We start from the raw sequence: 13,449 nt of genomic DNA on the forward strand, positions 1-13,449 counted from the left end.
ACAGTGGGATCTCCTTAAATGTCGTGCCCTGGGTAACTTGCTGGTCCCGGCCCTGTGAGATTCGGCATTTCTGACCAATGCTGTGGATTCAAGCAACACACTTTGAGTAGCAAGGTCTCAAGCTGCAGTCTATGTGGGTTTAATGCTCGGTATCCGACCCTCAATAACGAAGAGGATGCTTTCCATTTTGAAGCTGGGTGCGTGGGCTTTGTAAGTCCTAGAAAAGAACACTGGTTCTGCTATGTTTTTAATGCTGGGTCTTGTGGGCTGACCTGGCTGCCAATATTGGTGCTTTGGGAACATTGCAGGGAGTTAAGTGGTGGCACGGATATCTAGGGCCCCTTTGTAAGCCCCTCATCAGACCTCCATCCCAAAGCCTGACCGGTTCCTGGGATACCTGATTATTCCAGAACTGGCTCCCCCACTTTCCATCGTGTTGCCTGCAAGAGCATCCTTGTTCTCTCCCAATAGCCACAGTGGGCACAAGTGGGTGCTTCCTTTACCAGCCAGGTGGTGGACTTAAACCAGCCATCCCATCACCAACTCCTACTGTTGAGCCCGGGCCCCCCAGGCTCTGTTGCATTCCCCTCCCCCTCTTTTCTCAAGGAGATATATATACATAATTTTTTTCCCTTCTGGAACCTCATTTGTCTTCCCTGCTTCCCTGTCATGGGCCCTGCTTGTGGTCAACAAGGACCCTGATGACACATCCCTTGAGTCAGAGGACACAGGCTTGGGCTTTGGGCCCTCCCCTCCCCTGAGGCCCTGGGTCACTTCACAAAGGGCTCCGCCTCTTCCCTGGGCAGTTCCCGCATCCCAGGGATCTCAGAGAGCAGCCAGGGGCCCCGCCTCCCAACTCACTGGCCCAAGAAGAGAAACAACATCCTGCTGGGTTCCCGGACAGGACAGCACCGTCAGTGGGGGTCCCCTGAGAAGGAGGGGCTGTGGGATTTTTCCTCTGTAACGACTGGAGAAACTGAGGCCTGCTGGGGAATTATGGGTCTTCAAGGTCACATGGCGAGTCAGAAGGAAGTAAATTCATTTAGTTGAAAATCTCTTCAACAGTTGTTAGTGAGGAGCATTAGTGAGCCTGAAGAGAAACCTCCCATTCCCATTCTGCTTATGTGCGTTCATAGGGGCTCTTCTGAGGGAACTGGGTCTTCATGCAACACGGATGTTTGGGCAAATGTGGGGAGGCTCCTGGATGCTGTTTCTAAATCGTCTGATCTGGAGTTATGTGAAGTGGCTTCCATGGAGCTCTGGGCTCAAGGGTGGCTTAATTCATTGGGATCTGACCTTTTACTCAGCAAAAGGGTTCAGCTCTGAAGAAGTCTGAGAACCCATCACCCCAAGGCTGGTGGGAGCTCCAGGGCAGCGCAGGCACTTGTGAGGAGGGAGAATGCGCAGGCTGGTTTTGTTCTCTTTGATGGAGCTCAGTAACTCCACTCGGCTTCAGGAAGGTACCTGCTGTTGAGAAAGGGGACAGGGAAACTTGAACACAAGGAAGGGCGACGTGCTAACCTTCAGCTTTTCCAGGATTTCCAGGGTTCAATGGCTCTTGAAGGAAGGGGGCATGAAGGGGAAAAAGAGGTGAAACAGATGAGGAGGCGGCTCCCTCCCACCCCTGCCATCCAGAGAGATTCTCGGGTGATAGTGGGGCGCCAGGGAGAGGAGGAAGCAGGAAAACCACGTTTGTGTGGGAAAATAATGAAAAAAATTCATATATATAGCGTTATTTCACATGATCATATCTCCTGTGATTTCATAAAAATCATGTGTTCATGTGGGAAAATAATGAAAGAATATAGTTCGTATGTATTTCATTATTTCACATGATTTTCCTGCCTTTTCCCCTTCCTCCTGTCACTGCAGAATCTCTCAGGGAGGTTGGAGGCATGGAAGGGAGCCTCCCTTTCTATTTTACTCTTTGCTGAATGTACTGAAGTGAAAAAGAAGTCTTTACTTACAAGTGAATCACTTTTTTTTTTTTAGCAATTTCAGAAAACAAATATTGCAGGATGTCTTGGCTTCAAGTGCCTGCAACTCAAAGATGAGTTTTGAGATGAAAGACTCATTTGTTTACTTTTTCGACCATGGGATTGAAAATGAAACTTTCCCAGAATCAAAATACCCACTGCTCTGGCTCCCAGACCTTTTTTAAAAAATTAATTAATTTATTTTTGGCTGCGTTGGGTCTTCATTGCTGCACGTGGGCTTTCTCTAGTTGTGGCGAGCGGGCGCTACTCTTTGTTGCGGAACACGGGCTCTAGGCATGCGGGCTTCAGTAGTTGTGGCACACGGGCTCAGTAGTTGTGGCTCACGGGCTCTAAAGCGCAGGCTCAGTAGTTGTGGCACACGGGCTTGGTTGCTCCATGGCACGTGGGATCTTCCTGGACCAGGGCTTGGACCCGTGTCCCCTGCATTGACAGGCAGATTCTTAACCACTGCGCCACCAGGGAAGCCCTCCCAGACCTTTTTGATCCACCTGCACCTCCCCAGCTCCTCTGAGGCAGCCAATCCTCTGACTTCCCTGGCCCTCCCCCACCGGTGTGCGACATGGGGACACTGAGCTCAGGAGAGGCCTGCCTTGGGGCTGGGGGTGGGGCAGGCAGTTCAAGGCTGAGCAGGGCTGGAAATGGAAGGGTGGGGTTTGCTGGGTTAAGCTCAGTGGTCTCTGGAGTTAAGACCTGGCTCTGAATCTTGGTTCCACTGCTTTACTCTTGGTTTGACCTTGGGCAAGTTACTTCACCTTCGGAGCCTGGTTTCTCCTTTGTGAAATGAGAAGGCAAGCCGTTTCTGCTCCCTGTGGGTTGATGTGAGAATTGCACAAAGGGTTATATAGCACATGGAACTATATTCAATGTCTTGTAATAACCTCTAATGGATAAGAATCTGTACACCTGAAACTAATACAATATTGTAAATCAACTGCAGTTAAATTAGAAAAAAAAGAATTGCCTGAAGGGATATCTAAAAACTACACATTCCTAACCCTATGGACCATCTATCACTAACTCAAAGATGTGCCCATGACATTTGGTCATCAAATCAGAGGCCCTCTGATGCCCTCTGCCTCTGGCTATTTTTTTGCTCTATGGTGCTTTTTTCAAAAGGTAGACCCGGATAAAAAGAGCTCATGATATGTCAGGAAATCTAGTGACAGTCAATGAGAAAAGAGTTGAAACCAGTGGTTAAGTGAGGTTTCTAAGTCAATCTCACTGCAGAGAATAGCTCAGATATTGGAATTGTGAGGAAAAGCAAATGTTAAACGTGAAAGTTGCACTCCTGTTTCATAATGGAGAAAATATTCACCTTTTTAGAGGCAACAGACTGGAGAGGACGCAACTAGACCATATTCAAATCCATATAAACCTTTTAATTTAAAAAGTCATATAAAATACACAAAAAATGCAGACTTCCCCATGATAAGAAATCAAACAGGGCTGAAAGGCACACATTAATTTCAAATTTCATCATAGGAAGTCAGGTGACCCAATGTAAAAAAAAGTCCTTAAGTTGCTCTTTGGAATAGCAGTGTTTAAGGTTTTCCTGCCATGCTTGTTTATTCCTCTGGGATGGGGCTGTGGAGTTGTGGAAGAAATGCTCCCCTGAAAGTCTGGTTAAACTGGTCAACTCTTTTGAGTGTTTTCATGGAAATGTCAGACAACCAGGAAAAGCTAAGGAAGAAGGTTGAACCAAAGTTTTCGCTTTGGTAAATTAGGCAAGGCTGCATTTGACAGCAGACAGGTAAACTGTGACATCAAGGAGCATTATTTTAATGTCGGGCCCAGCTAGGTTCTAAAATAATGGAGCCCAGGACTATGGAGAAATGACCACCAAGTTCAATGCAGTTCACTTGGCACTGGTTTCTGTACAAAACGTTTCAAACTCAGTTCTTTTTGACACGGACCAGATTTTCCAAGTGCCTGAGCCACATCCAGGCTTTAAGCTAGGCCTCAGAAGTTCAGGTGTTGCCTGGAGATTCTTCACTAACATTCACCTCTAAGGAGAGGCTGAAAGAGGAATTTCCAGTGACAGCTTCTGGCTCAGGGCCCAAGGGTCCCCAGCCCCTGCTGTCTCGAGGTGGCCCCCAGAATTGCAGAGATCTCTCTTCTCAAACAGTTTTGTTAGGAAATAAAGCAACAGCCAATGTTTTTGGGCATCTGAAGTCCAGCCAGTTCCCCTGAGGTTTGCATCCTAAAAGAACTTCAAAATGGAAACAGTCTCAGCCTTACCCTTGCAACCCACATCCTTTGTGTGACAGGAGAATATTTATAAAAACATAATAAAATACATCTGATATTTCCCTCTAACCCCAGTACTGCTTTTTACCTTCTTAAAACTCACTCCTCCCAACACTGATGAACCAAAACACAAAATGACAATTGAGGCAGCTGTTAATTGGCCCACATTCACATCTCAGGGCAGAGACAACAGAGCAAAAAGCAGAGAAAAAAAAAAAGTCCATTATCGGCTTTTGATTTACAAAGCCAAAGGCCTTTAGGGGAAAGGCCGTGAGTCATAGAAACAGACACAAATCCAGAAGACTGGGTAGTGATAAGAGCAAGGCTTCCCTACCCCACAGACCAGCCAAAGGCCCTAAGTAGACAGAAGCCCCTGGGGAAGCTGAGAGCCCTTAATTTGGTGGTCTTTGGGGACGGGGCTGCCCTGTGTCCTGTTCTTCTCTCCCTGACTGGTTGGGATGGAGACCTCGATGGAAGCCTTGATGCTGGGAGGTGGTTTTTATGAAGAGAGAACTGAGCCCATCTTCCTGAGCCCCAACCCAGAGGAGAAGCTGTTGAGACATGGAGTGGGTTTGAGGAATGGTTTTCCCTGAACCCCTGTGTCTTTAGAAGGACTTAAGGGATCCCTTTGATCCCTGGTCTTGAACATAGTAACCAATGTTCAAGACCAGATGGGTCAATGGTCACCTTGGCAGATGTCACTCGGGACTAATGACACTGAGGGCCACTACTCTGACCCCTTGTCACCAACCAGTACCAGGTAACCCCACCTTTCCCCAGACCTTCACCCCCAGACTTTGACCTACAGGACAGAAGTGTATGCAGGGGCTCCCTATGCCATTTCACAAGATGGTAGTTAAAGGCACTTCTGTTAAGGAAAGACATATTTCTTTTCATACCTGAGTTTGGGGAATAAGATTTGTCCTTGCTACACGTGCTTTTAACCTGTCTTTCCTTTGACTTAGCAACAAAGCAGATAAGCACATGGACAGCTTCTAGCCATGCACTTGCAGGTTCTGCAGGTCATAGCTACACGTGGAGCCTTAGAGTAATGCTGAGCAGTGTCCTCTCTCCCGCCCCACATTACAGACAGAAGAGGTTAACTGAGGCCCCTTCCACAGCGGGTAGCAGAGGGCAGAGCGAGGAGAGGGACGTGCTAGGCAGGGTGCTGGAAATGAGGCGAGGGTCTGGGTGTCCGGTGGTGAATATACGCTGTCAGCCTGGAATGTACACATGGTGCAGGCCGTTGACCCAGCGTCTGGGTAGGCCCGCCCTCTGTGTAGGCCCAGCAGGCCTGCTTTGCTCACTCCTGGCCGCCGGTCAACTTGTGGAACAGGTCCTCATCGAGCGTTTCATTCTGGTCCTTGGAGCGGGTGGACAGGAAAATGTAGCCCCCGATGTACTCATGCACGACTTTGCAATCCGCACTCAGGCAGGTGAATGCGATGGAGACGTTCTGGTCAAATTCGATCGCCACCTGGAAGAGGAAGGCACAGGTATGCTTAAGCTCTGACAAAGACGAAAGAGAAAGAAGCCGCTTGGCTGGAGATGGTCCCAGAGCTGAGGACTGCTGAGGTGCTGACAGATGGGTTTCCCCAAACCCTGCAAAACCCACCGCTTGCATCAAAGCTTACAGAAAACGTCTCTGCTCTCTAGGCGCCCTCTTGTGGTGTCAGCTTTGCTGCACACCTGGCAAAGCATTCTAACGCTCAACACAAAAGATATTTCCTGTCTGGCTCTTGTTTAGATGAAAGAACTGTCTAAGCACTCCCTGTGCGGAGGGGCAGAGTGTTTTGCAGATTTTTTAGTGGAGAGGAAAAGGCCCACGTGAATTTTCCTACAGCCACGGCCCTCACTCTTTCCCAGCTGGAAGTCATAAACTCTAACACTGGAAGAAACTGAAGCTTCACCCGTTCTCCACCTTGGCTGCCCACTGGAATCAGCTGGGGACATTTAAGAATCACTGATCTACACAGAAACATTCTAGTCTAGAGCTCTTCATTTCTCCCAATTACTTCTTTTCATCCTCCAACAGTGGGTGAGTACAGGCACTTGTGTCACTTAGATGTGATTTACAATTTCATTTCCAAAGGTTCTTTTCCGAAGACGGCCTTTCAATGAATTTTAACACAAAGTGTACAAAATGTGTTAGTTTGCTAACTCTACTTTTGTCATACATTGGCAACCCCTTTAATATCTAGAGACTAGATATTATAAAATTAGGACCCATTTGTCCAGTATGTACATAATATATACGGTAAAGTTAAACCAAAGGCATGTAACATATAGAGCAATGGATAAGTTGAAATGTTCAATAGTACACACCGGCAAAAGTCTTTTTCAAGGCTCATTCTTTATTTTGCAACATCTAAGCTTTTTAGATGTCCTGAGGTGACAATGTATGATAAAAAGTAGAGCTAGTGAATTAACCAATTGGTAAATATCTTTGTTACAACTGATTAAAAAAAAGCAGCATCTTGGATATGGAATTGTTAAACCATCTCTGAGAAATGTACGTCAGGACTAGCTCATTAGGTTAGCAGCAGAGGGGCAGAAGGAAGTATAAAGGGAGGCATGCATGTGGATGTGTTTGTATTTATATTTTGCTTTCTGTCTCATTTTTAATGGAACATTAAGGGAATGTAGTATTTTAATCATAACTCTACCAATATCTTTATCTAGAGGCCTGTTGCCATTTTTGTCTTTTATGAAATTTTTGTTGCCAAGAAAGGCAGGATTACATTTTTTTCCTTGTAGATTGAGTTGGTGTAGTGTATTCTTGGTTATCAAAATACTCAAATAGCTTTGGGACTTTGAAATGGTAAATATTCCTGATGTCTGAAAAAGCACAGTACCTAATTGTATGATCTTACTTATATGAAAATGGATGCTTGGTTGTATAGATACACAAATGAGACCTAGAAGGACACATCAAACGGTAAACTGCTTATGATTATGGATGACTTTGTTTTTTGCTTCTTGTGTTTTTCGGTTTCCTATTATGCACATGTTAACTTTTAAAAAATAAATGTTATTTTAAAAACAAACAAACAAAAAAAGAATCACTGATCTCAGTAATTCCCAGAGTCAGATTTTTTTTTTCCAAACAGCGTTATTGAGGTATAACCGATGTATAATAAACAGACCTATTTAAGGTGCACAGTTGGATCATTTCTTTTTTTTTCAAGTTGTAGTTGATTTACAATGTTGTGTTAACTTCTGTTGTACAGCAAAGTGATTCAGTTATACACATATACATTCTTTTTAAAATATTCTTTTCCATTATGGTTCACCATAAGATATTGAATATAGTTCTCTATATCCTATACAGTAGGACCTTGTTTATCCATTCTATATATAAAAGCTTACATCTGCTAACCCCAACCTCCCACTCCACCCCTCCCCCAATCCTCTCCCCCTTGGCAACGACCAGTCTGTTCTCTATGTTCGTGAGTCTGTTTCTGTTTTGTAGATAGGTTCATTTGTGTCATATTTTAGATTCCGCATATAAGTGATATCATATGGTATTTGTTTTTCTCTTTCTGACTTACTTCACTTAGTATGATAATCTCAGGCTGCATCCATGTTGCTGCAAAAGGCATTATTTTGTTCTTTTTTTATAGCTGAGTAGTATTCCATTGTACCTATGTACCACATCTTCTTTGTCCATTCATCTGTTGATGGACATTTAGGTTGTTTCCATGTCTTGGCTATTGTGAATAGTGCCGCTATGAACATAGGGGTGCATATATCTTTTTGAATTAAGAGTTTTGTCAGGATATATGTCCAGGAGTGGGATTGCTGGATCATATGGTAATTCTATTTTTAGTTTTCTGAGGAACCTCCATACTGTTTTCCATAGCAGCTGTACCAACTTACATTCCCACTAACAGTGTAGGAGGGTTCCCTTTTCTCCACATCCTCTCCAGTATTTGTTATTTATAGAGTTTTTAATGATGGCCATTCTGACTGGTGTGAGTGAGGTGGTACCTCATTGTAGTTTTGATTTGCATTTCCCAGAGTCAGATTTACATGGCCTTGAGGGTACAACAAGGTTTTCGAGTCACTGCCTTAGAGGCCATCTAATCTCAGAACATTGTTCTGCAAATGAGTCCAGATGGTCAACAGCCCTGCTGAGAGGAATCCATGGTTCTTAGAAAAAGAAAAATGTGAGTCTCTTTTCCTCGCTCTACATTGACAGCTTTATACTGGAAAAATGGGAATGCCAAAGGAATGCGGTAAAGATCCTATATCAGCAACAGCAGAATGTTTTAAATCATCAGGACACTCAGGTGTGTCTGACTTGGTCTAGCACGTCCTGTGATGCAGGCATGGCCTGACCTGGCTCCTAGGGTGGAGATAATGGGGGCTGAGGGCTCCTGAACCCAGAGGCTAAGTTTCCTCCATGACCCCTGAGTACCTCGCTGGCTTCTCTGATACTTTTCCCCTTTGGGACTGGAATGCTCTCCAGGTGGGCAGTTGAGCCTCTGAGTTCTCAACCAGTTACACCTCTTGGCAGCCAGTCAGATGACGCCTGTTTTGTATTTATTTTGTATGATATTTACATCTCAGGTAGTTTCAGCTAAGTAATTATCAGCCTAAATCTTACATAATCATACACTGAGTTGAAGGAAATAAATCAAACTGCTCAGCAATTTTAGAGTCTGTCTGTATGAAGACTAAGCCAACTTGTGTTAATTCAAAAGCATTTGGTCTGTGCTTGCTATGCTTGCTAGGAAACTGCCCAGAACTGCATGTGATTATTTTAGCAGACAATTACCACATGCTTGTGGTTTCTGAGTTCTAAGTATAATAACACCTTCTTAAAATCAAAATAAGCTGCAGTTCTGAGGGAACACACATTTATAGGCTCAATGCTGAATGTACCAAAAACTTTCACTTTACCTGCCGGATTTCCCAGTTTACATTCCACTGTTTCATATTTGTAAATCTCCATGTTGTAATTGGAATCCCAGTGGCTGCATCGATTCTAATCAACCTATTATATGAAACTCCCAGAATGTCATCTTTCTTGCTTCCTTTAAATCTGAAAAAAAATAATTAAAATATGTAACTGCTTCCTGTAACATGATGTTCATTCACATACAACTTCTTAAAGATAATACCAACATTTCAAATCATTTCTGAAGAACAGACAATGAGGGATTAACTTTCTATAGAAGGGCATTTTTATTAGGATAGAATATAAAGGCTGGAGAGTAGGCTGTCCTGCAGACATTATTTAAGTGAAATTGACATCAGAGGAAAGCAAAATAAGAGGCAGTCAAGTCAGTTAATTCAAATTAGCACCAACTGTGTATGCTAGGTACCCTTCTAGGCACTGGGAATACAGCAGTGACCTAAACAGACAGAAGATTCCTGACCTCATGCAGCTTGTGTTCTAGTTGGGGGAGAGGGTCATGAATAAGTGAAATATACATGCCAGATAAGGTCATAAAGGAGGATAAGGCACAGAAGTGGGACAGGGAATATTGGCAATGAGGTTGTTACAATTTTAAATCAAGAGGGAAGATCTCAGTGAGAAGGGAGATTTGATCAAAGAACTAATGTCTGTGAGGGAGTGAGCCATGTGGATATCTGGGGAAAAAGTATCTTAGGCAGAGGGCACAGCCAGTGCGAAAGCCAGAGTTTTTTTTTTTTCCTCAGGCTCAAGGCCCTGATAGGAGGCCAGTGTGGCTGGGCACAGTGAAGGAGGGGAGAGGATGTGAAATTCCAGCACTAAGGTCGTGTAGGGCCACTGTAAGGATTTGGCTCTTACTCTGAGTGTGACACGATGCCTTCAGATGGCGGTGAGCAAAGGCCTGATGTGGTTTGACTGAGATCTTAAAAGGATCACTCTTGCTGCTAAGTTGAAAACTTAGGGGACCCAGGAGAAGCAGAGAGATCTGGTAGGCACTGTGAACAGAGGTATGGAAGATTGTCATGAGCAGCCAAAAGTGTTTGGGCCATTTGTGAAAGGACAGTATTCTAAAATTAAAAAAAAAAAAAAAAGAAAAGAAAAGAAAGAGTTCTACATTCTAGACCAAATGAGAATAAACTGGGCTCCATGAAACCACTTAAAATTGAACAGAAAGTGAGAGAGGCAAGTGAGCATTGTAATCACCTGACAAGGTAGTAGGTGAGGCCGAATTCAGGTAGAGACTGCCATGCCTGAATGAACTGCAGCTTGGCTTCGACCAGGGGCATCTGGGCCACGTTCTGATGGGCTTCCAGGATGCGGGCTGCCAGCTAAGCAGAAGTGGGAGATGTCAAATTCTCCTTAGCAGGCACTGACTCTCTACAGCAATCATCCCATTGGCCCCAGGTCCCCAACGAGAAGAATGAATGCAAGGCCCAACTACAGCTCCACAAAGACAATTCCTCCCATTCATTCATTCACCCTCTCTCTCTCTTTCTATAATACATGCAAATCACTGCAGAGAAACAGGAAGATGGACCAACACATAAGTATCTAAGCTTTATGTAGATGAAGAGTCCTGAGTTCTTCTTTCTGGGGTCTGTGGTCTCCATGAACAATGGTTCTACTTGAATCAGTTTATCTGTGTAACTTTCAACCCACTCTTATGGAAGCATAACTTAAAATTTTAATTTGTGGGGACTAAATCATTATTTTTAAATTAGGTTTATTCTGAGAATATTGCCGTGTTCAGTTAGCAGTATAGTCACTGCTAACAAAATTCACAATAATTTCTTAATATCATCTAATACCCAGTTCATAGTCAAATTTCCCCATCAGCTGATTTTTCATGATGATGATCTCAGTCATTTAAATTATTTATTTCATTTCAGAAAATACAGAATTTGCTGCAAACAATCACCCCAACCAGATTAGCAGTACCTGTTTAGACTTGTGCTTTTTTGCACACCTAGGTGACACAAAACATTCCGGGTTCATATCCATGTTTTCGAGACCGGAAGCCACCTGAGATGCTGAGTTCCGGTTTTTCATCCTCAGAAATGAAAGGATGTTAAGGACCTCTGGCTGGTAGGAGCTGTCCGCCATGGTTTTGCCCTTTGATGCCAAGATGCAGGCAGCCATCCACTGGGCATACTGACTCTCCTGCAGCAAACACCAGAGAGCTGAGAAGTAAGTTCAAATGCAAAGCAGCCATGCTGGGAACAGAGCAGGACCTGGGCTTTCATCTCTATGATACAAAACCGTCACCTTCCCAGCAAGGGAAGATACGAAGTGGCACACATTCAGACTGGCTATTAACCACGTAATTTAAAGTCCAATGAGAGCTTTTGAGTCCTGTGTTGAATTTCTAGATACCACGGGGCTAGAGAATATGAATGTCAACTTTAAGAAATTCCGTGCAGAGAACTTTGCATTTAAAGACGAACCAAGGAGGGACTTCCCTGGTGGTGCAGTGGATAAAACTCCATGCTCCCAATGCAGGGGCCTGGGTTCGAACCCTGGTCAGGGAACTAGATCCCACATGCATGCTGCAAATAAGAGTTTGCATGCCGCAACTAAGAGTTTGCATGCCGCAACTAAGGAGCCTGCGAACCACAGCTAAGGAGCCCGTGTGCTGTAACTAAGGAGCTGATGAGCTGCAACTAAGGAGCCCGCCTGCCGCAACTAAGACCCGATGCAACCAAATAAACTAAAAAAAAAAAAAAAAAAAAAGATGAACCAAGGACACAAAGGAGCTCCATGGGGCACAGACAGGTGAAAACCCAAACTACCCGATAGCGTCCTTGACACATATTTCCATTTTCATATCACATCTTATCTCTATGACAGAAGAAAATGAGGAAGAATCATTAACTGACTTCTCATATTATTTCTCCCCTGGCCTATCCTTAGTAAAGATTCTAATCCCATGGTAGGAATCAGGTCCATTGGTGGTGCTGAACCAGTTAGTGGTGGCTTCTATTGTTCTTTAATGTCTGTGCTCATTTGTTACCTCAGGGAGCAAAGGGGAGTGGTCCCAGAAGCCAAGGGGATGCATGTGAAGAATCGAATTAATTCTTCAGGGCAACAGTAGGTGTGGTTCACTGAATCACTGGCCTCAATCTTCACCCTCCTAGCAACCACACCTCTTGCCATGTAATTTTACAGTCCCTCCCACCAGAGACAGAGTGTAATTTCCCATCTCTTGACTTTGGGCCTGGCCATGGATGTGCTTTAGTCAATGGAGCATGGGTGGAAATGACAGTGTACCTACCGATTGACGGCAAGCTTAAGATTTAGGAGGTCTCACACGTTCCCAGTTCCCCTCTGGCACTTCTGCCATCACTATGAGAAGAGCCTCCTCCCCAGGCAGCCTGGGACCCAGAATAAATCCCATGAGCTCAGCCTGCGATAAGAAGCCAGCCGAGCCAGGTGGATAGCTTGAAGCAGATCTGCCCAGATGCCCTCAGCCTGGATCACTCAATCCCCAGCCCACCTGCAGAAAGTTTATTGGTATGTGTCTTTGTGATTGTTTGTTACAAAGCAATAGCTGACTGATGAGTGCTCTCATTTGAGAAAACACCTGAGATGGTTTGTCCTGAGGCTTAATAAATGTGAAGTGACTTACCATTTTTGTGGTTTTACTTACGTGGTCACATCTCAGATATACTTCATTCATACCATCAGCAACCGGGATTAATAACTTGATTCCAAATTTTCTCCCTGCTACATTTACATCTGGCACAACTTCACAGCCTGAATGATAAAAGGCAAGGACCGAACTGAGTTCTGAGAGATCTCTTAGACAAATATCAGATGTGCATCTAAAATAAAGACTTTGAACATAAGCTCCTCATATTTGGTTCTCTTCTGAAAAACTGAGGAGCAGGCTGATAACATTAATTAAAGGATAACTAGATAAGTTATGAACATAACATGGATAAATAAAAATATTTCTTTTATGGATTTCTTAAATAATCATCAGTTGAATTCATTTTTCAGGTTGATTTGGCTATTCTAACTCATATAATCAATTATTGAATATAAGCTTTGAAATGAATTAAAGCAGAGGGAGGACTTCCCTGGTGGCGTGGTGGTTGAGAGTCCGCCTGCCGATGCAGGGGACACGGGTTCGTGCCCCGATCCGGGAGGATCCCACATGCTGCAGGGCGGCTGGGCCCGTGGGCCATGGCCACTGGGCCTGCGCGTCCGGAGCCTGTGCTCCGCAATGGGAGAGGCCACAGCAGTGAGAGGCCCACGTACCACAAAAAAAAAAAAAAAAAAAAG

The 13,449-nt window shown here is 44.4% G+C and overlaps 1 protein-coding gene across 3 annotated transcripts in view; it reads right to left on the minus strand.

The window, feature by feature from the left end:
• Positions 1–3,406: 3,406 nt before the first annotated feature.
• The window catches only part of FERMT1 (FERM domain containing kindlin 1), a 61,604-nt gene continuing 51,561 nt past the window's right edge, over positions 3,407–13,449 (minus strand). For all 3 annotated transcript variants that reach the window (XM_024123587.3, XM_024123586.3, XM_055090357.1), the window contains 5 exons: positions 12,812–12,918; positions 11,104–11,325; positions 10,369–10,493; positions 9,150–9,291; positions 3,407–5,721 (listed from right to left, as the gene is read on the minus strand). In XM_024123587.3, the coding sequence (XP_023979355.1) occupies positions 5,548–5,721; positions 9,150–9,291; positions 10,369–10,493; positions 11,104–11,325; positions 12,812–12,918 (770 nt within the window). In that variant the 3' untranslated portion in view covers positions 3,407–5,547. The remainder of the gene's footprint in view (positions 5,722–9,149; positions 9,292–10,368; positions 10,494–11,103; positions 11,326–12,811; positions 12,919–13,449) is intronic.

The sequence above is a fragment of the Physeter macrocephalus genome, chromosome 14, assembly GCF_002837175.3.
Source record: "Physeter macrocephalus isolate SW-GA chromosome 14, ASM283717v5, whole genome shotgun sequence".
In the NCBI taxonomy this organism is placed as follows: domain Eukaryota; kingdom Metazoa; phylum Chordata; class Mammalia; order Artiodactyla; family Physeteridae; genus Physeter; species Physeter macrocephalus.